The sequence below is a fragment of the Erythrolamprus reginae genome, chromosome Z (genome assembly GCF_031021105.1).
Source record: "Erythrolamprus reginae isolate rEryReg1 chromosome Z, rEryReg1.hap1, whole genome shotgun sequence".
Taxonomy (NCBI): domain Eukaryota; kingdom Metazoa; phylum Chordata; class Lepidosauria; order Squamata; family Dipsadidae; genus Erythrolamprus; species Erythrolamprus reginae.
In genome coordinates, this window is record NC_091963.1 from 66,480,960 (window position 1) to 66,502,200 (window position 21,241).

General features: G+C 38.1%; 1 protein-coding gene across 1 annotated transcript; it reads left to right on the forward strand.

Moving 5' to 3' along the window:
- The first annotated feature begins 276 nt into the window (after nucleotides 1-276).
- Nucleotides 277-16,378, forward strand: SFRP4 (secreted frizzled related protein 4). The gene is made up of 6 exons (XM_070767057.1): nucleotides 277-730; nucleotides 1,543-1,620; nucleotides 1,729-1,794; nucleotides 4,149-4,347; nucleotides 14,009-14,072; nucleotides 16,109-16,378. Exons 1-6 carry the CDS (start codon nucleotides 277-279, stop codon nucleotides 16,295-16,297), a joined length of 1,050 nt encoding a protein of 349 aa, XP_070623158.1. The 3' UTR covers nucleotides 16,298-16,378.
- Nucleotides 16,379-21,241: the final 4,863 nt, after the last annotated feature.

The following is a 21,241-nucleotide window of genomic DNA, read 5'->3' on the forward strand; positions in this document are numbered from 1 at the left end:
AAGTTCAGTCCGCATACAAAATTCCCCCCTCCCTTCCAGTAATGACCGGGCCGGCAAACAGAAGCCAATTCACACGTCACTGGCACAATCGGTTATAAATACTGTCCCCAGTCCCTCCACTTCCTATGGTTGCCTCTTGACCGAGGCTCGACGACCCAGCCTCGCATCCTTTGGGAGAGAGCCCGCACATCCTTGGCTCTTCCTCCCGGCGGTCTGTCCCCACAGAGCAGAAAAGGTGCAGGCAAGCTGTGAGGCGGCGTCTGCTCAGTCCAGAGGATGGCCCTGCTAATCCTACTGGCTTGGCTCTCGCCCTGGCTTTGCTGGGCGGTTGTCGGTCTGCTACCTGGGTCTCCTTGCGAGCCGGTTCGCATTCAGATGTGCCGATATATGCCTTGGAACATGACGCGGATGCCTAATCACTTGCACCACAGCACCCAGGAGAACGCAGTCCTCGCCATCGAGCAGTACCAGGAGCTGGTAGACTTCGGCTGCAGCCCGGTGCTTAGCTTCTTTCTATGTGCTATGTTCGCCCCCATTTGCACAGTGGAATTTCTCCACGACCCCATCAAGCCTTGCAAATCTCTGTGCCAGCGAGCTCGCGATGGCTGCGAGCCCCTCATGAAGAGATACAATCACAGTTGGCCCGAAGGTTTATCCTGCGAGGAGTTGCCTGTCTATGATCGGGGCGTGTGCATAGCCCCAGAGGCCATCGTTACGGATCTCCCGGCAGGTGAGGCGAAGAGGCTATTTAAACTCCAAGCGATCCCACGTCAATCCTATAATCCGTTGGCTCCCATTAGAAGCTCTTTTGATTGTTTGGTTTGGGATTATATAGCAAGGGAACGGCACTGCTGTAGGTGGGGTAGGGGATAGTCAGTAGCGGGGAAAGTTTCGGGATTCGGAGGAACTTTCCACCAGAAAGGGGTGCCTCAAGGACCCAGGAGCACTGCAGCCACGCCGCTTCGACCAGTTTTCAGAAGTGCTCATTCCGAACAACAAGCGATCGGTTTCGGGGTCAGCCAGCCCTTGAGATATTCGAGGGAAACCCAACAGGTCCTCTGCTTCTAATTGCGGGCTGTAGCTTTTTCAGATAGCTTCAGAATCCACCCAACGATTTCCCCTTGGGTCAGGTCTCTTTAGTCAGAGGAAATTTCGACCAAGGCGAGAGAGAAACTCCCACCCCCGCAATCTTTCCCCACTGCCGCTTCCTAGATGGTCATCGCCGGCCAGTCAGATTTCAGGCTCGCTTTCACTGGCAGCTGGGAGAGAATAACCGACCCGCTTCAGAGACGGCCTGTTCCGAAAATGGCAAGAGCGGGGCTGGCCAGCTTGTCAGATCTCTCTCAGGTCGGTGCACCTTATGTGGGGGCAGGGCGGAGATAAATCTGTGCATGTGTGAACGCAAGAGGATAGGTTTTGGAGTCGGACGGAAGCTGTAAAGTATCTTGAGAAATGAGAGGAAAGCTTTCCCGCTTCCCTCCTGCCTCTTCTTCGCCTTTCAATTTTTCATTGCCCCTTTGGGGTGCCTGTTTTCTCGTTAAGAGGAGGTGAAGTGGATTGACTTTTCGGAAGACGTGATGCTCCAAGAGAAGCCGCTGGTCCCAGAGTGCAAGATGCCCAGTAAGTGCCTTTTCTCTCTTCTTATTTTGGTTGGCTCACTTTTACTCGGAAGTTGGCGGCGATGGGAATTTACCTCTTTCTTTTTTCTTCTTCTAATAAAACTTCTAGAACGCTGCAGATGCAAGAAAATAAAACCCACGCTGGCGATTTATCTGAACAAAAACTACAGCTATGGTAAGAAAGGGCGCAACGGTGATGATAATTATAGACAGGCAACATATTTACGACCCCGATTTCCTCTTTCTTCTTCCCCTTCCTAGACAGAAGATGAGAGATGCACTTATTTTCTACTAATCATTAGCCAGCAACCATATATCACAAGTTTTTGCTGAATTTTTAAAATTAAGGGAGACTAGGATAGCACTATCCTAGGATAGCACTAGTCCAGGGATTTTCAGTGCAGGGAAATCGGACTGAAAGGAAAAAAAACAAAAACAAAATACAATTGTGCTGCCTTGGTTTTCTATTTTGTTTTTGTTTTCCTTAAATTTGGAATTTTATATTTTATATATTTAAGATAGTTCATTTTGATCAATGGGTTTTTGAGAAAGAAGGTGTTTTTACATTGTTTTTAGATGAAAACATAATGTGGTTTGACAATGAAAAAAAATATACTATCATTTGAATTTCATACACGGAGGGATGGAGGGAGGAAGGAAGGATTTCACACTTTTTGAGGGGAACAGCCAGTATTTAAGCTGACATTTTCTGCTTCCAATTGTGTAACAACAACTGCAATATCTTGCTATGCATTAATTGAGAGCTAAGGTCAGTTGACCGCTGTTTCTGTGTCCACAAGTGCATTCTGGGAAGATAGGTAAGAGATGCACTTATTTTCTACTAATCATTAGCCAGCAACCATATATCACAAGTTTTTGCTGAATTTTTAAAATTAAGGGAGACTAGGATAGCACTATTTCGGCCCTGAACTGGCCTCATCAGCTAGCCATACCCTTACTGGGATTTGATCCGGCAGCTTCTGCCTTGTAAGGCAGAGAGTTAACCTCTAGGCCACCAGATCTGATCCCTTCAGCTTTGTACAAGGGAGGGGCTATATGTTCTTTCTGTTGGATCACCCTGGTATATATAGGATTCTTTCATGCCTGTCACCTTTCTCCCCCACCCCCACCCTTGCTACCAATAAGCTTATATTAAGATATGTCAAAGCAGAGTTCTAACACTTTATTTTAAAAAGAAGAGAAAGTGTAGTTGATCTTATGTGCTTTTATACTATTCAATGAAATTTTTCTATAGCCTTCTAAAACTCTTGAACCTATCTGATTGCCTGTAACTTTCAATTTGGTGAAACATTTTATCATTAGGAGAATCATTTTTAAATGGGTATACATTAAATGGACACGTACAGAATGTCTTCAAAATCTGGGACTCATAAACTCTCATGGGACTGAAAATTTGCAAAGTTGTATCTGCTTCAGTTCATCTGTGGTCATATGATTATAATTTCCTTGTAGAGCAAGTCCTACAAGGAAAGTCAATGGGAAAAGTAGTAGGAAGTCATTTCCACTGCTTTTTTTACACTCCCATGGTCATTATGTCCATTTCTTTTGGTATAAAACTTTTCATAAGTTATCTAATTATATTTAATGTAAGGCCTCTGGTTTTCCTTATCACTGTGTCAAGAAAACAAGGAGGGAGGCTGAACTGGAGTTGTTGCTTATTTCCCAGATTCTCTCTATGTGTCAATTTCAATCACTCTCCCATCTGAATGAAGGAAGATACCTGATTACCAAGCAGCTAGTTAATTTCATGGCAGTTGTTCTTTTCAAAGAGGCAAACTGAGGTCATTCCATATAACTGAAATCACTTCTGAAAAAGTCCTGTTTTGCAAATGATCACTTTCTTGTGTCTTAGGCAATGGCATCAATGGTTGCCACAACATCAGTTAGGACAGATATTCTACAGTAAAAGTGTTGAAGAATTTTTAAAGCTGATCTCCATTTCCTTGCATTTGATCCTCAAACTGCTTTTTAAAATTCCCAATTTTTGCTAGTGCAAACAACTGTCTGGTTAATAGATTGGCTTATTGAGAAGTATTAGTAAGGAAACAAATTATAATACTTATCTTATAAATATATATAAGTAGGTCTAAGGAAATGTTTGTGCTGTTTATAACAACTTTCAGCTGGAGCCTTTGCTCAAACATATTACATGCTATACTTTTTATGACTAGGAAAACAGGTCCTACATGTTGGTTATGGAAATCTCATTTGTTTTCAAAAATACTTATCCTTCATTGAACTAATCAACAGTTTCACATAAAGATTAATTTTGTTTAGTATAGTATTTTAATGGCTTTTCCTGCCTGCTGGAATATAATAGAAAAAGTGGAAGAAAAATAGGCCATTCTGGTGGGCTCACAACACAATTATAACTATATAACAAGCATCATAATTCAGCAGAACATTCTCTCTGGTAAATATATTGAGTAGAGTAATTTTATATATGTTTCTCAAATGTATGTCCCAGTTTGTTACTGTACTTATTTTGCATTATTTTGCATCTTGCAGTTATTCATGCTAAAATAAAGAGTGTGGAGAGAAGAAGTTGCAATGAAATAACCACAATGGTTGATGTGAAAAATGTTTGGAAATCTTTGACTCCAGTTCCTCATGCTCTAATTCCACTGTATACTAATTCTTCTTGTCAGTGTCCACCTGTTCTGCCCAAACAAGCTGTACTCATTATGTGCTATGAATGGCACACCAGGTAAGTAATGATAAAACATCAAGAAATTCATATTAAGATGTATAGCATCGATATTCTTTATCGATGATGACAGCAAACTATATTCATTATTTGTTTGAGATTTTCAGCAAAATGAATGCATAAAATTTTGAAGACAAGACATATATGCACCAGAAACCCTATATTGTAGAAGAAACAGACCTGGACATGTTGAGATCTAGATTCAAAACATTTTCAGCCATAATGTTCAGAAGATAATTTCAAATCAGTTTATAAGGCTGCACTGGTAATGTTTTATCATAAGCCCTGAGTAGTAGTCTGAGTATGTCATTATGATCTGAATACCACATTCATAGGTTTGAGTGCATTAATGCTTACAAAAGATGATAATAACAAAGAATAGAAAAGATACACACTGCTCAAAAAATAAAGGGAACACTTAAACAACACAATATAACCCCAAGTAAATCAAACTTCTGTGAAATCAAACTGTCCACCTAGGAAGCAATATTGATTGACAATCAATTTCATATGCTGTTGTGCGCATTCAACTTTGTACAGAACAAAGTATTCAATGAGAATATTTCATTCATTCAGATCTAGGATGTGTTAGAGTGTTCCGTTTATTTTTGTGAGCAGTATATTTTGAAAAATTAAGAAATGGTTAAACTTCTGAGTTTTGATTCTGAAAAAAGTGGGAAAGTAGGAAAATGGGAAAGGGACGAGTAAAGTAATAAGTGTTGGTTAATCTTGAGATATTTTAGAATATCAATACAAAAGGGTGAATGTTTTCAGAATTAAATTCAGGAATGGAAATGGATTATAAAGAATTATATATTTCATGAAACAAGCTTGCCAGGGATATTTCCAAAGCTCTTTGAGGTTTTAATTTCGTGTTTTGCCAAAAGATTTGAAAGTCAGTAAAAACAAAACATTGAATTTCCCATTGAACTGAGCCATATATAAACACAGTTTGAATTACAGTGGTTTTTAAAAATGTCAAAAGTAACGGTCACTTACTTGGAAAAGTGCTGAAAAAAATACCACAATCTTGTTTCTATCACAATTTCTTCTTTTGTGATTACATTGTGGGTCTTGGTCTTAGATTAAAGAATGTGGAAACCTTAAATTGAACCAAGGCTGGGACAGCACTAAGGTTGCATGTTTCTTGTATCATAAGACAGAAACCTTAAAAAAATGTTTTCAAGAACTGCACAAGCAAATCAGCATGTTACCCAGATGCACATATAAATTAAGGTTGAGTTATCCAATCATAAGTCAACTGAATTCGAAATATACAAGCTCATTGGTCTTTCCCAAACTGGCATTCTCCAACCATGTTCGCTAATTGGAAATGCTGGGTGTAATTTATACTCTTAATTCATTTTAGGTAAAATAGGATGAGAAAGATCAAAAGCATTGCTTGATTGATTAAGGATTGTGTTTCACTTTGTTAAATAAACCATATTGCAGCAACTCTTTTTGAATTATATAACAGGCCAGCAATTTAGAACAAAAAGAAAGAACTTGCTTGTGGCAAAACAATGATGATGAAATATGTTATAAAATACTGCACTTTCATTGCTGTGAGGAGATTTGTACAAACCTGATTCCAAATGTCTGCTGGGTCAAAATTAACATGAACCTCCAAATAATATCATTGAATAACTTTGGACTTGAATCTAATCCAGTCTCAATTTTGGGATCCCAATAGGTACCTGATAAACTAATCAATTCACTCTAAATGATTTCTGGAATCAATTTCCAGTAGACAGTATACATCAATGAAGCAAACTAATGCATTTTAAATAATTCTATATATCATTGATCTATACCAATGATGGTCAACCTATGGCACGGGATGGTCAACCTATGGCACGGGTGGCATCCGGAGCCATTTCTGCTGGCACATGAGCCTTTGGAGCCTGGGAAGGGTGAAACACAAGCCTACTGGCCCCACCAGAACTTGGGTAACAGGAAGTTTCTGGTCTCCAGGGGTTGGGGGAAGGTGTATTTGCCCTCCCCAGGCATTGAATTATGAGTGCAGGCACCCATGAATGCATGCTCTTTCAGCACCTGAGGAAAAAAAAGTTCGCTATCACTGATCTATACCAATGAGGGCTAACCTTTTCCGGACCGTGTGCATGCAAATGCATGTGCACATGTTTAAACCCAAAAATGCAATGTGCACACCCACACCCACATGCCCTCTGCCCCCATGCATTCATGGCAGAGAGCTGAACACCGGTTGGCATGCATGCATGCATAGCAAATCTGAACTGGGGCAACAGCTCACATGCCTTAAGAGTGGGTGTAATGTGCCACATCTGGCACATGTGCTATAAGTTTGCCATTATAGATCTATACTATATATACCCTATATTATTATTATTATTATTATTATTATTATCATCATCATCATATTTAATACAATATAAAACTGCATATATTAATGTTTTTCATGGATATTGCTTTCATGGATTCTTTTTTTGTAAATTGTTTTGGAAGAAAGGCTAATATCTTTGAACAATATTCTTTGTTAAAATTTCACGATACTATATTTGTATGAGAACATTGTTAAAGAGAAATTAAAAGTGTAAGACCCAGCAACAGTATTCAAAGTCTTAAAAAAATATAGATTTCTCCATTCATCATAGAAAAAGTAGTCCAAGGATGGTGAGAGTGATGCTCTAAAGGTCTTTTATTGTTATATTGATGAAAATTCTTACCAAACCCAAGAAATAATGGAAAAACATCATGAAGAAATGAAAGGAAAATTTGAGGAATTAAAAGGAGAGATTAAAAGATTAGAAAAGAAAATAGACAAAACCCAAGACACAGTAAATGTGTATGAAGATAAAATTAAAGAAATAGAAGGAAAACAGAGAAGATTGAGAAGAGACAAGGAACAATGGAAGAAAGATTGAAAAAAGTGAATAAAAAGTTAGAGGGTGCTATAGCTTAATTAGAGCTTGAAAAAGCATTTTATTACTTAAGATTTCAAAATGTAATTGAAGAAGGGGAGAAGACATTTTGGGCTTAATTACTGATTTTATTGCAGAAATCCTAGAACTGGAAAAAGAAGTCAGAAATAATATAGATGAAGACTACAGAGTTTAAACAAATTATATAAGGAAGCATCGATTATCAAGAGAGGTGCACATAAAATTTATAAGGAAATCAATAAGAGAAGAGGTGTACAAAGTCATGAGAAAAGGTAGAATATCATATAACGGAAAAGAAGTCATAATTCTAAAACAAAATCCAAGAAGAATCAGGGAAAAGAGAAGAGACTTCCAGTCCCTAACAAGAAAGCTTTTAAGAAGAGACATACCTTTTAGGTGGTTAGTGCCAGAAGCACTACTCATGATGTGGAAAGAAAAAAGGATTAAAATAGACACCATAGAAAAGGCAAACAAATTTATAGACCAAGAACTGGAAACAGAAGGTGATAGCAGTATAGAGACTGAATCCTGAAGCCAAGAAGAATTAAGTACAGAAAACAGAAGAGGAGGAGAAAGAAAGGAGGAACAGAAAGGAAGACCGATAGAAACTAGAAGTGCAAAAGCGAAGAAGTTAATAGCCCAATAATTTAAAATGGGAAAAGCAATCCAAATTATTTCAATTAATATCAATGGAACTAATATACCAATTAAAAGAAGACAAACATTTAGCAAATTCAAGCAACAAAATGTAGACGTAATTTGTATACAGGAAGCACACATTTAAAAAGACCATAGGAAATTACTGGAAATGCCTAGATTAGGGAAACTATTTGCTGCATTAGATGATTAGAAAAAAAGGGGTGTAGTAATGTATATTAAAGAATGGTTAAAACCACAAGAACCATCAAGATGAAGAGGGAAGGATTTTAGCGGTTGAGATACAAATAGATCAAGATAAGATATTACTTGTAAATATATATGCCCCAAATATTGAACAAAAGAAATATTATTAAAAACTTCATGAACATGTGGTTAAATTTGAAAAAGAAAGAATATGTATAATTGGTGATTTCAACACAGTTCCAGATACCAAAGTAGATACCAAGCAATAAAAACAAAACAAAAAAAGAAAGAAAGAAAGAAAGAAAGAAAGAGCTTGCCACATACCTTTTTTGATTTAGTAAGGGAATTACACCTGAAAGATGCCTGGAGAGAAAGACATGTAGAGGAAAAACAATACACACACTATTCGGTACCACAATGCTCCTAGGCAAGACTAGATATGGCATGAACAGATATAAAGACATTAAATAATATAGAAGAGAGCCTAAAAATATAAAGCCTAACATATGGGCTGACCATAATCCCTTAGTTCGTAAGATTAAAAACTCAAGTAAAAGTAGTAAAAGATGGTTTCTTAATCATGCGATATTAAAAGAAAAAAAATATTAATTATATGGAAGAAGAAATTAGATATTTTATGGAAATTAATTTGAATGATGATACCACAGTACAAAATCTTTGGGACACAGCAAAAGCCTTTATAAGGGGACTGACGATCACATATACTATAAGAAGAAGCAGGAACAATAATAGAGAGGTTAATGAATTACAAAAAAAAATAGGAGACCTAGAACAAAAATTAGCAACAGGATTAAAAATAGAGGAGAACAGGGAGGAAATCGAGCTATTAAAGCATAAAATTAATATAATAACACAGGAAAAAATAGGACAAAAAATTCGAAAGAGAAAACAATATTATACTATATAACAAAACTATATAAGAATGACACAGAAAGAAATAGAAGAAATAATATTTAACTACTACAGAGAGTTATATAGGAAAGAGGAAATTAAAACAGATTATATTCAAAAATAACTACAACAAATAGAGAATATAAACATAACAGAAATAGATAGAGATATATTAGAAGAAGAAATAACAGAAAGGGAATTGGAAGAAGCAATACGAAAACAAAAGAATAATAAAACGCCAGTGCCAGATGGCATGACAGCAGAGATGTATAAGGAATTGATGAACCCATTAAATAAGTTATTACTAGTATTGTTTAATGAGGTTTTAGAGAAAGGCTTAATCCCTCAAATATGGAAAGAAATAATAATTACTTTGATCCCCAAAGACAAGAAAGAAAAAAAAATACAAAATTTTAGGCCAATCTCTCTCCTCAATGTTGACTACAAAATATTCGCAACAATAATTGCAGAAAGATCTAAAAACATAGCTAATAAATATATAAATTCTGATCAGAATGGATTTCTTCCAAATAGATGAGGCTCCCCTCCATGAGAAACACCACCTCCGGACTTCCGTGTTTTTGCGATGCTGCAGGAGAATCCCAGCAGCGCAAAAACAGGTGTTTTGCTGGCAATGGAAGTCCGAAGGTTGGGTTTCCCAGCGAGGGGAGACCCGCGAAATCGCAGCATCACAAAACATGGAAGTCTGGAGATGGGGTTTCGAGGACTTCTGTGTTTTTGCAATGCTGTGATTTTACTGAGGCTCCCCTCGCTGGGAAACCCCACCTCTGGACTTCCGTTGCCAGCAAAGCACCTGTTTTTGCGCTGCTGGGATTCCCCTGCTGGGATTCCCCTGCAGCATCACAAAAACACAGAAGTCTGGAGGTGGGGTTTCCCATAGAGGGGAGCCTCAGGAGAATCCCAGCAGCACAAAAACGGGTGCTTCGGCTGGCAAAAGGAGTGAGTTTGGGGCTTGCATGCATTAATCGCTTTTCCATTGATTCCTATGGGAAACATTGTTTAGTCTTACAAACTTTTCACCTTACAAACCTCATCCCGGAACCAATTAAGTTCGTAAGATGAGGTATCACTGTATTGGAGACAATATAAGAACAATCCTAAATGCATTGGAGTACTACGAAATTAATTCAGAGAAACCGGTAGCATTAGTATTTCTTGACGCTCAAAAAGCTTTTGATAATTTGAACTGGGAATTTCTTATTAAGAAAATAAAAATGATGAAATTTGGACAAAAATACATAAAAGTGATAGAGGCAATCTACACAGAGCAAAAAGCTAAATTAATTGTAAATAGAGAACTTACAAAACAATTGAGCATTCAAAAGGGAGTAAGACAAGGGTTCCCAATGTCCCCTTTGCTTTTTATATTCACATTAGAAACACCATTACAACAAATTAGACAAAACGTTCACATACAAGGCCTGCAAGCCTTTGCAGACGATATAGTCTGTATATTGGAAAACCCACTCGAATCAGCAGAAAAACTTTTTAAAGAAATAAACGAATTTGAGGAAGTAGCAGGTATGAAAATAAACAAAACTAAAACCAAGATAATAACTAAAAATATGAGTAATCAACAGAATCAAGAATTAGAAAGAAGTTTGGCAATACAAGTGGTTAAAAAAACTAAATATTTAGGCATTGTTATATCTGCAAGATGCACAACATTAAAAAAGGATAACTACATGACATTAAGCAAACAAATAGCTGAGAAATTAGAGAATTGGAATAAACTCCCAATTTCATTATTGGGAAGAATTTCAGCTATTAAATTTATTTATTTATTTATTCACTCTTTTATTTATTTATTTATTTATTTATTTATTTATTTATTTATTTATTTATTTATTTATTTATTTATTTATTTATTTATTTATTTATTTATTTATTTATTTATTAGATTTGTATGCCGCCCCTCTCCGTAGACTATACTTCCCAAAATACTGTCTATACTTCCCAAAATACTGTATTTATTTCAATGCATTCCAATCAAATTAGACCAAAAATACTTCCAAGATTTAAACAAAATGATAAGGTTCATATGGGTAAAGAAAAAAGGGAGAGTAAGATAAAATGACTTGCAAGATAATAGACGACAAGGAGGATTCGGAGTACCAGACATAGAATTATATTATCAAGCAGCAGGATTGCAGTGGATTACTGAGTGGATAACATTAAAAAATGTCAGACTATTAACTTTAGAAGGACATGAACTGCAAACAGGTTGGCACAGCCTTTTTTGTTATGGGAAACACAAAGTACTTTCATACTTCTATACTCATAAAATTAGAGAATCCCTTCACAAAATTTGGTTAAAAATTAAATCTTGCCACTATAAAGAAATACCTGTATGGATATCCAGTATGGAGGCCCTTACATATCTAAAGATAATAAACCTACAGAGAATACTAAGGTATGATGAAATATTGGATGCTCAGGGTAATTTAAAAGACTTGGAAGCCATAAAACAAAAAGGTATAACCCTAGACTGGTGGACATACTATCAAATAAAATCTAAATTTAATGAAGATAAAAAGAAAGAAGGAATTGTGAAAAAAAGAATGGAATTGGACAAGATATTATTAGAACCAGGAAGAAAATTCATAACTAGAATATATAAATATTTATTAAATTATAAAATTGAAGTAGAAATTGTCAAGGGATGTATGATCAGCTGGGGAAGGAATTTTGGATACAGTATAAATTTGGACCAATGGGAAAAAATTTGGACCTCCAATTATAAACTTACAAAAGCAACATCTTATAAAGAAAATTTATATAAAACGTTCTACAGGTGGCATCTTCGGCCTGCGAAACATGGACCCTAAATGTTTGAAATGCCAGGAAATGGAGGGAACTTATTATCATATGTGATGGTCATGCCCTAAAATTAAAAAACTGTGGATCAAAATATCTTAATGTTTGCAAGTCAATTATATTATATAAAATGTAGCTATTGAAATATTGATAATGATATTAATAAGGAAATACATTGAAAGTAAAAAAAAAATGTAAAAGAAATACAGTTTAACCATATGAAATATGATAACAGTACAGTGTTCCCTCGATTTTCGTGGGTTCGAACTTCGCGAATAGCCTATGCCACGGTTTTTCAAAAAATATTAATTAAAAAATACTTCGTGTTTTTTTCCCTATACCACGGTTTTTTCCACTCAATGATGTCATATGTCATCACCAAACTAATAATTTTTGCAAATAAATAACAAAAAAAAATAATTATTGTTAATAAATAATTATGTTTATAAATATCAGGATCACTAAGTGTCTAATTCAATGGTGAGTACCAGTAACAATGGTGAGTAAATGGTTGTTAAGGGAATGGGAAATGGTAATTTAGGGGTTTAAAGTGTTAAGGGATGGCTTGTGATACTGTCCATAGCCAAAAATGGTGTATTTACTTCCACATCTCTACTTCGCAGAAATTCGACTTTCGCGGGCGGTCTCGGAACGCATCCCCCGCGGAAATCGAGGGAACACTGTATAGTTTACTGTAAAAAGAAAAGATTTAGAAGTTTTTTTTTTTCTTTATTTTTCTTCCTCATTTTTTTTCCTTTTTCTTTCTTTTTTTACCTTGTTTGTATGTCTGTTTCATATGTATTTATTTGTGTTAAGTGTGTATAAGTAATCAATGTTATATGCAATGTTTATATCCAATAAAATTATTTTTTTTAAAAAAAGAAAACTTACCATTTTTTTTCACTCACTACTAATTATCTGGCACTAAAAGCAAAACATGCATTCACCATGCTCATATCAATTGAGACTGTGGGTCTCCATGTTCTAAAGCTCTCTCATATCCCATTACAAGAACAGAAGAGAGGTGGTATGGGGTTAATACTTTATCCTATTAAATTTAACATTAAGGGATTAAGAAAATAAATCAAGAAAAGAAAAGAACAGTTATTTAGCCATCAAAGCACTCTGTTTTTCCTCCCATTGACTCCTCTTGCTTTGAAATTAAAGGTCATATAAAATAAAAATAAAAGTCCTGATCAATCAGGTTTAAAAAAATAAAATTAGCCCAGTTTTCTGGGTTATGTACAGGATCACCAAATGCAACAGAAGTTCCCAAACCTTTCAGCTTGGCAGCCCGGGAGGGGATGAGAAGAGGGGAACCAGACCATATAAGCAATGGCATTATGCACACACACATGCGTTTGCAGCTGAATTTTTATTAGCAGCAGCCAGTACATATATGCATGCATGTGCAGCTCAACTGGTGCAAGTTGAGTTGCATGTGCTGGCCTGTCAGTCGCATGGCCTAGTTGCAAATAGGCCATGGCTCAGTAGTGGGCCACAACCTGTGGGATGAGGATCCCTAAATACAGACATCTTACAAGTTTGGCCCAGAAACGTTTTCTTATTTTCCATTATAAATGGTATTAAACACATTAAGCTATAAGATAATGTTGATATATAAGCTAATGTAAGCAGCGAACCAATAGTAATTTATCTTCTATGAAGTTGGCCAGTAGAAATAGACTTTGACTTACAACAGTTAATTTAGTGACAATTCAAAGTTACAACAGCACTGAAAAAAGTGCTTATTTTCACAGTTACCATCATTGCAGCATCCCCGTGGTCACATAACTAAAATTCAGACTCATGGCAAATGACTCGTATTTATGATGGTTGAAGTGTCCTGGGATCATGTGATCATTTTTGGTGACCTTTTGACATGGAAAGTCAATGAGGAAACCACATTCATTTAACAAACCTGTTACTAACTACCATGATAGTGATTCAGTTTGTAAAATGGGGCAAAAACTCATTTAATAAATGTTGCATTTAGCATCATAAATGTTGGGCTCAGTTGTATTAGTAAGTACCTATATGTTTTAAAGGTATCAAAACTATTGGTAATAAATTCTATGACCAAAATAGGATGAAGATTGTATACATTTCTATTCTGATCTTCTTTGTTACGTAATTATTTTTAGGTTGATGCTTCTTGATGAGTGCTCAGTGGAAAAGTGGAAGGATCCATTACGCAAAAGGTTTCAGGTAAGAACAGATTCTTGTAAGCATGTAGAATGGATGGGATGCACAATAGCAAGAAGTATGCTAGCCTATATTTCAGGGTCAAAGTAAGTAAGAATAGAGAAATACAAATTGTCATAGAATTTTTAAAAATCATTCATATGTAATTAGAAAAATAGAATTCTGGAATGATGTATAAGCATTTTCAACATATTGTTATTGTTATGTTTAGTGCTTTAGTTTGTTAAGCTCATGTATAAAAGAAGCTATATTAGGAGCATATTTGCATAAGTCTTGTTAAGCAAACCAGCAGTTCTTGTTATGAACACAATATTAAAGTTTATCATTCTGCACCACAGGATTTCAGGGTGAAGTATTAAAATGAATACTTCTTTAGCAGGCTGATCCAACTCTTGCTCTGGGGATTTTCCCCCTTTTCTTTTTGTATTTAATTATTTATATTTCTGAAATTTCTCTCCAAAACCACCTTGCATATATATAAGCAGAAAAATACAAGTTTAAAAAACATTAAAATACAAATTTAAAAGCCAAGCTTTTTTTTTTTTTACTAAAAACTATTTAACAGAGTTTTATCCTTGTCATATTGTCACATTTACTCCATCTCATATATTAAGGTTTTCATGAATAAAAAGAACAATTGAATTTATTGAATTTTGAAAATATAGAAGAATCTGTGAAGGAGAACATGATAGTATGGATGACCAATTTTGGTTATAGTATACAATTAGAAGTTTGGAAGAAACTTTGGAAATTAAATTTCAAACTGACAATATCTATACTATATAAAGAAAATCTCTACAAGATGTTCTACTGGTGCCATTACAACCCAGCAAGATTAGTTAAAATTTCCAATAATCTAAATAGAGAATGTTGGAAATGTAAAACATCACATGTGGCACATATTACCATATGTGGTGGCAGAAAAATCCTGGGTTATTAGAAATTGGTTGAAAGAAATTTTAAATTATGAACTAGAACTAAAACCGGAAATATACTTACTAGGAATTATTAGATGGCAACATAAAAAGGCAAATCTATATCAAATAATCTAGGTACTTACAGCGGCAAGACTGGGTTTTGCACAGAACTGGAAAAAAAACTCCAACAGAACAAATGGTAATTAGAAAGATACTGTACTAGAATGCGCAAAAATGAATAAAATTACATTAGAATTGCAGAACAAACAGAGAAATGAATATTATACTGTATGGGGAAAATTTATAAATGGATAGAAGAAAAGACAGAAATAAAATAATTAGACAAAGTAAAAGGGGACAATGTAGAAAAGATCATGTAAAACAACTTTATTTCAAAATGTATAAGTTTTTGTAATTTTTCTGTATGGTGTAATGTGTGGTTTGTTTATTTTTTGTGTTTGTCTGTTTATGCTTTATGTGTTAAAAACTCAATTATTTTTTTTAAATAGAACAAATGAAATATTTTAAAATATATAGAAGTGTTTTCTAGCTCTAACCACTGATGTAAATTATTATTTTTAAAGAAAAAATTGATAAGTGAAAGAATAATGTAAAGGATGCTAGAGTATGCATGGCATGGTTTTATAATACAAATTAGAACACTTTAATGTAGAACTATTTATCTTCTGACTGGGAACCTTTATGAGGGGGAAGCATAAAGATACCTTGTAAACCATCCTTTCCAAATGTGTCACTATCCTGGCCCCAGACAAGAAGGAAAAAAATGCTCATTCATACCTGGTAGGATTGGCTCTATTCTCTGATTTTGTTTTTATCCAACCAGCTACCAGAACTGGGTTCCAGAAGTATACAAGGAGACCATCCATTCTTATAGATGCATGATTTTGCAAAGTATTAACTGCTAAGAGCTGCTAAGTAAAATATTTCTATAAGGACAGGAAAGTGGAAATTTACTTCTTTTACTTTCCCCCCCTCAACAAGGTAACAGGGCCATTGTCAGTGCTTCATTGATAGTGAATATGCATGAGTAGATGAAGGAATGGCTTCCAGTGCAACAAAAGTTTTGGGAATGCTAACATTATTTCACATTATGTTTCCTAGCGATGGGAACAGAGACTCCAAGAACAGAAACTACAAGTAGCCTCGGATAGAAAGCTGAATTCCAGAAACACTGATCATATTGGGATACCAAAACAAAACTTAAAGAAAATCAACCCTGTGCTCACCAGTTCCAAGAAGACCAATAAACTCAGAAATCGCCGGAAAGAAATTAATTCTAAAAAAATATGAGTTCCACCTTTTTTTCCCCTGGAGAAAAGCCAACAAGCTGGCCTGAAAAGCATATGATTTGCTGAACTCCATAACCTAAACACTTCATTTTTTAATTTTGTAAAATAAATAAAAGCACATACAGTTTTGCACTAAACTGAGAGTTGACTATGCAGCCTACATTTAACATTGCAAATCATGGCTGATCAACATGTCTAAGTTAGTAGCTCTTTGATTTAAATATGCCAGTGCTTCTAGTACTAAGAATAGTTTTGCTATAGCAGAAGAGGAGTATCATAATGCTAGCAAAAAGAGAGTTTTTGTCTAGTATCTTGAAAAAAATTGCTGAGTGTAGGAATGGGATGCCATGCATTTCTCTCGTACTTCATCCAACCTTCATTGCACAGGAAAAATACAATACCATGGCTTTATTATAAAAAATGCATAAGCAACATTTCTGTGTCATTGAATTACAGTGGTACCTCTACTTTCGAACTTAATTCATTCCATGACCAGGTTTGTAAGTAGAAGCATTTGTAAATAGAAGCAATTTTTCCCATTGGAATCAATGTTAAAGCAAATAACGTGTGCAATCCCAAAACTCACCCCTTTTGCCTTATTACCGCTGGTATTTGGATCCTTATTTGGAGGCGGGTGGAGGAGGGGGGGAAAGACAGCAGAGGCTGCCTGGAGGGAGCCTCGTGGGTGGATTGACACGTGCAGGAAGCTCCTGCCTCCCCCCTCTTGCCCGACAGGCAACAAAGCACAGGGGGATGTCTGGCTTGGGGTCTGGAGTCGCCCCTACTCGGCACCCCCAAGCTGAGTTGGCAGCTCCCCACTTCTCTGAGCCTCCCCTCAGAAACCCTAAAGCTTGGCCACCACCACCATAGCTCCGTTCCCGGCCACCTTGAGTGGAGCCTACCAGCTCTCCCATAACTTCTGCCTCACAAACGCCTCACAAACTCCCCTCCCCCACCTGCAGGTGAGTGGAGATGTGTGTCTATCATTCTGTCTGCCGTGCCATCCCCTGGTCCTCCTGGCCCTCTGTCCCATCCCTCCCCCTCCCCCCCCCAAGACTTTCTCCTGTCCTGGGAAAACTTTCACCCGGGATAGGGACAAAGGATATAGCTCGCATCGTCCAGCGCCAAAATTTAAACTTTTTCCGCTCCGTTCTCTAGCAAGCCTAGATAGATAGATAGATAGATAGATAGATAGATAGTTAGATAGATAGATAGATAGATAGATAGATAGATAGATAGATAGATAGATACCATATATACTCGAGTATAAGCCGAGTTTTTCAGCCCCAAAAATGGGCTGAAAAACCCGACCTCGGCTTATACTCGAGTCACCACAAGAGGGCGCCGAATCACCACAAGAGGGCGCCCCGCCAGCAAGCTAAATGGGGAGGACAGGGATGGCATGAACTCTCTCCAGGCTTTAGAAGCCTCCAGCCGGAGAGAGAAGCAGATTTGTTACAGAGATCCACTTGGTACGGCAGCAGGGGAAGGAGGAGAAGGAGGAGGAGGACAGCTCTTTCCTTTCCTCCTCCTCCCCTGCGGCTGTGGGCTATTCTGGCTCTCCTTCGCCTCATTTCCCTGTTGCCGTCCCAAGTGGATCTCTTTAGCAAATCTGCTTCCTGCACAACACATGGGGCAATAAAGGGAGATGAGGAGGAGGGAGGATCAGGGGTGGGAGATCAAGCCAATGAGCCAGCCAGCAAGCTAAAGAGGGGGGGGGACAGCATGAATTCTCTCCAGGCTTCTAAAAACTCAAGTTTAAAGAGCCCTGGGTTAGGGTTAGAAATGCAAGAGTCTTCAAACCTGGAAAAATTAGGGCTTGTGGACTTCAACTCCTACTCCTGAAGTAGCATGGCTGGTGCAGGAATTCTGGGAGTTGAAGTCCACTAGTCTTAAAACTGTCAAGTTTAAAGAGCCCTGGGTTAGGGTTAGAAATAGGTTTTAGCTTGGTTGCTGATTGAGCTACTTTTTTTACTTTTTAATTTATTGTTATTACCAGATTGCTTTCGTTTACCCTCTTTTAAATTTACAGAGCTAATTTTGGTTTGCTTTAAAATAAATATTCTAAAACATTTAATCAACTGATGTCTCAATTAATGTAATTTTATTGGTTTCCATTTTTATAAGTTACCAGTAGCCACTGCATTTTCTAACCTCGGCTTATACTCGGGTCAATAAGTTTTCCCAGGTTTTGTGGCAAAAACTGGTGCCTCGGCTTATACTCGGGTTGGCTTATACTCAAGTATATACAGTAGATAGATAGATAGATATCCATCAATCATCTGTCTGTCTGTCTGTCTATCTATCATCTACCTACCTACCTACCTATCTATCTATCTATCGAGAGAGGTGAAGCAGCAGACGGATTAAGACTCTAGGCTGCAACTTCAACTGGCTGCTGCTTCTTTGGCCAGGGAGACAAAGGGGAGCGCGTGACTGTCCCCGAGGGCTCTGGAGGAGAAGGAGGAGGAGGAGGAAGGGGGCATCTCACCCAGCCACTCCGTCCCCATTTCAGCATCTTCCACCAGCTGGCATATGATCGGCTTCCCAACTCTCCTTGGCCAAAAGTGGGTGGACAAGCCGGGCTCTCCCTGCCCACTTGGAAGGACCCGCAGATTAGTGATGTGGCTTCCCGAAATGCAGGCAAGTGAGATATTTAACAGAAGGGGCTGCCTTGGCTTCCCCAGTGAGGAATCTGCCGGGATGCTGCCAAAAGTTTAAAAGAAAAGTTTAGGGGACTTTTAGGAGCTGCCATGGATGGATACTGACACCCATTGTTCCCAACTGGGAGGAGGAGGGTCTGCCTTCCTGCTTAGCATCCTGAGCCCCCTCCTCAAATACCCCCCACCACTTTCCAGCCACTGGAAAGCAAAGGGAAAATCTCAGGCACTTCAGCTGGCAACACTCAATGTTGGCAGTCTGGATGTTGGGAGCCCCAGCGAGGGTGGCAAGCAAATGGGAAATCCTGGCAGTGGCGGTCGCAAGGCAGGGGAATCCCTGTCTTGTAAGAGAGTGCATGTGCAGTAAGGGAACGTATGCACCTGGCCTCGGGTTTGTAAGGTGAAAATGGTTCTTAAGAAGAGGCAAACAAATCTTAAACACTTGAAAAGTTCATTAGTAGAGGCATTTGTAAGTAGAGGTACCACTGTATATGCAGATTTCTGTGACAAAAATATGTACAGTAATGCTACAATCCTAAATATATGAAGGAATAAGGCATATTGAAAATAAGGGGGCTTTTTAAAAAAGTGTGTGTGTGTATATATATATATATGTATGTGTGTGCGCATATACATACATACATACATACACATCCTCAAGAAGCCTTCCCTGGACCCAGCCATTCTTAACAAATATCATTCAGTCTCCAACCTTCCTTTTATGGGGAAGGTTGTTGAGAAGGTGGTGTTGTTCCAGCTCCAATGGTCCTTGGAAGAAGCCATTTATCTAGGCCCTCAACAGTCAGGATTCAGGCCCGGCTCCAGCATGGAAACTGCTTTGGTTGTACTGATAGATGATCTCTGGTGGGCCTGGGACAGTAGCTTGTCCTCTGTCCTGGTGCTTATTGACCTCTCAGCAGCTTTCAATACCATCGACCATGGAATCCTTATGCGCTGGCTAGAGGGGTTGGGAGTGGGAGGCATTGTTCTCCAGTGGTTCTCCTCCTACCTCTCTGGTCAGTTGCAGTCAGTGTTAGTGGGGGGGTCAGAGGTCAACCTCTAGGTCTCTCCCTTGTGGGGTGTCTCAGGAATCGGTCCTCTCCCCCCTGCTATTTAATATCTACATGAAACCGCTGGTTTCATCCAAGGGCATGGGGTGAGATATCATCAGTACGCTGATGATACCCAGTTGTACATCTCCACCCCATGTCCAGCCAGTGAAGCGCTGGAAGTGATGTGTCGGTGCCTGGAGGCTGTTGAGGTCTGGATGAGTGTCAACAGGCTCAAACTCAACCCTGACAAGATGGAGTGGCTGTGGGTTTTGCCTCCCAAGGACAATCCCATCTGTCTGTCCATTACCCTAGTGGGGGGAGTTATTGACCCCCTTGGAGAAGGTCCGCAACTTGGGTGTCCTCCTCGACCCACAGCTAATATTAGAGCACCATCTTTCAGCTGTGGCTAGGAGGTCTTTTGCTCAGGTTCGCCTGGTGCACCAGTTGCAGCCCTATTTGGAAAGGGAGTCACTGCTCACAGTCACACATGCCCTCATCACCTTGAGATTCGATTACTGCAATGCTCTCTACATGGGGCTACCTTTGAAAAGTGTTCGGAAATTTCAGATTATGCAGAATGCAGCCGTTAGAGCAATCATGGGCTTTCCTAGATATGCCCATGTCTTGTCAACACTCTGCAGCATGCACTGGCTGCCGGTCAGTTTCTGGTCACAATTCAAAGTGTTGGCTATGACCTATAAAGCCCTACATGGCATCAGACCAGAATACTTCGAGGACCGCCTTCTGCAGCATGAATCCCAGCGACCGATTAGGTCCTACAGAGTTGGTCTTCTCCGGGTCCCGTCTACAAAACAATGTCGTCTGGCGGGACCCAGGGGACGAGCCTTCTCTGTGGCAGCCCCGGCCCTCTGGAATCAACTCCCTCTGGAGATTAGGAGTGCCCCCACCCTCCTTACCTTTCGCAAACTCCTGAAAACACATCTATGTTGCTAGGCATGGGGAAATTGACATACCCCTAGCTTTCCCATTTATGTATGGTTTGTCTGGACTGTATGATTGTTTTTTTATAAGAGTTTTTTAAAATTGTTTTTTTAATATTCGATTTGTATATGTATTGCTTGTTGTGAGCCGCTCCGAGTCCTCGGAGAGGGGCAGCATACAAATCTAAATTAAATTAAATTAAATATATAAAAACATATTTTGCTGAATTTGAGACCAGTATAGATCTATTTCGGCCTTGTTGTGGCCTCATCAGCTAGCCATACACTCACT

Bases quoted from the DNA above. Each gene is read 5' to 3' on its own strand.
- SFRP4 (XM_070767057.1), top strand. From the start codon at position 277: ATGGCCCTGCTAATCCTACTGGCTTGGCTCTCGCCCTGGCTTTGCTGG. The intron at 731-1,542 runs GTGAGGCGAAGA...TTTCTCGTTAAG, and splicing joins CGTTACGGATCTCCCGGCAG to AGGAGGTGAAGTGGATTGAC. The intron at 4,348-14,008 runs GTAAGTAATGAT...AATTATTTTTAG, and splicing joins TGCTATGAATGGCACACCAG to GTTGATGCTTCTTGATGAGT.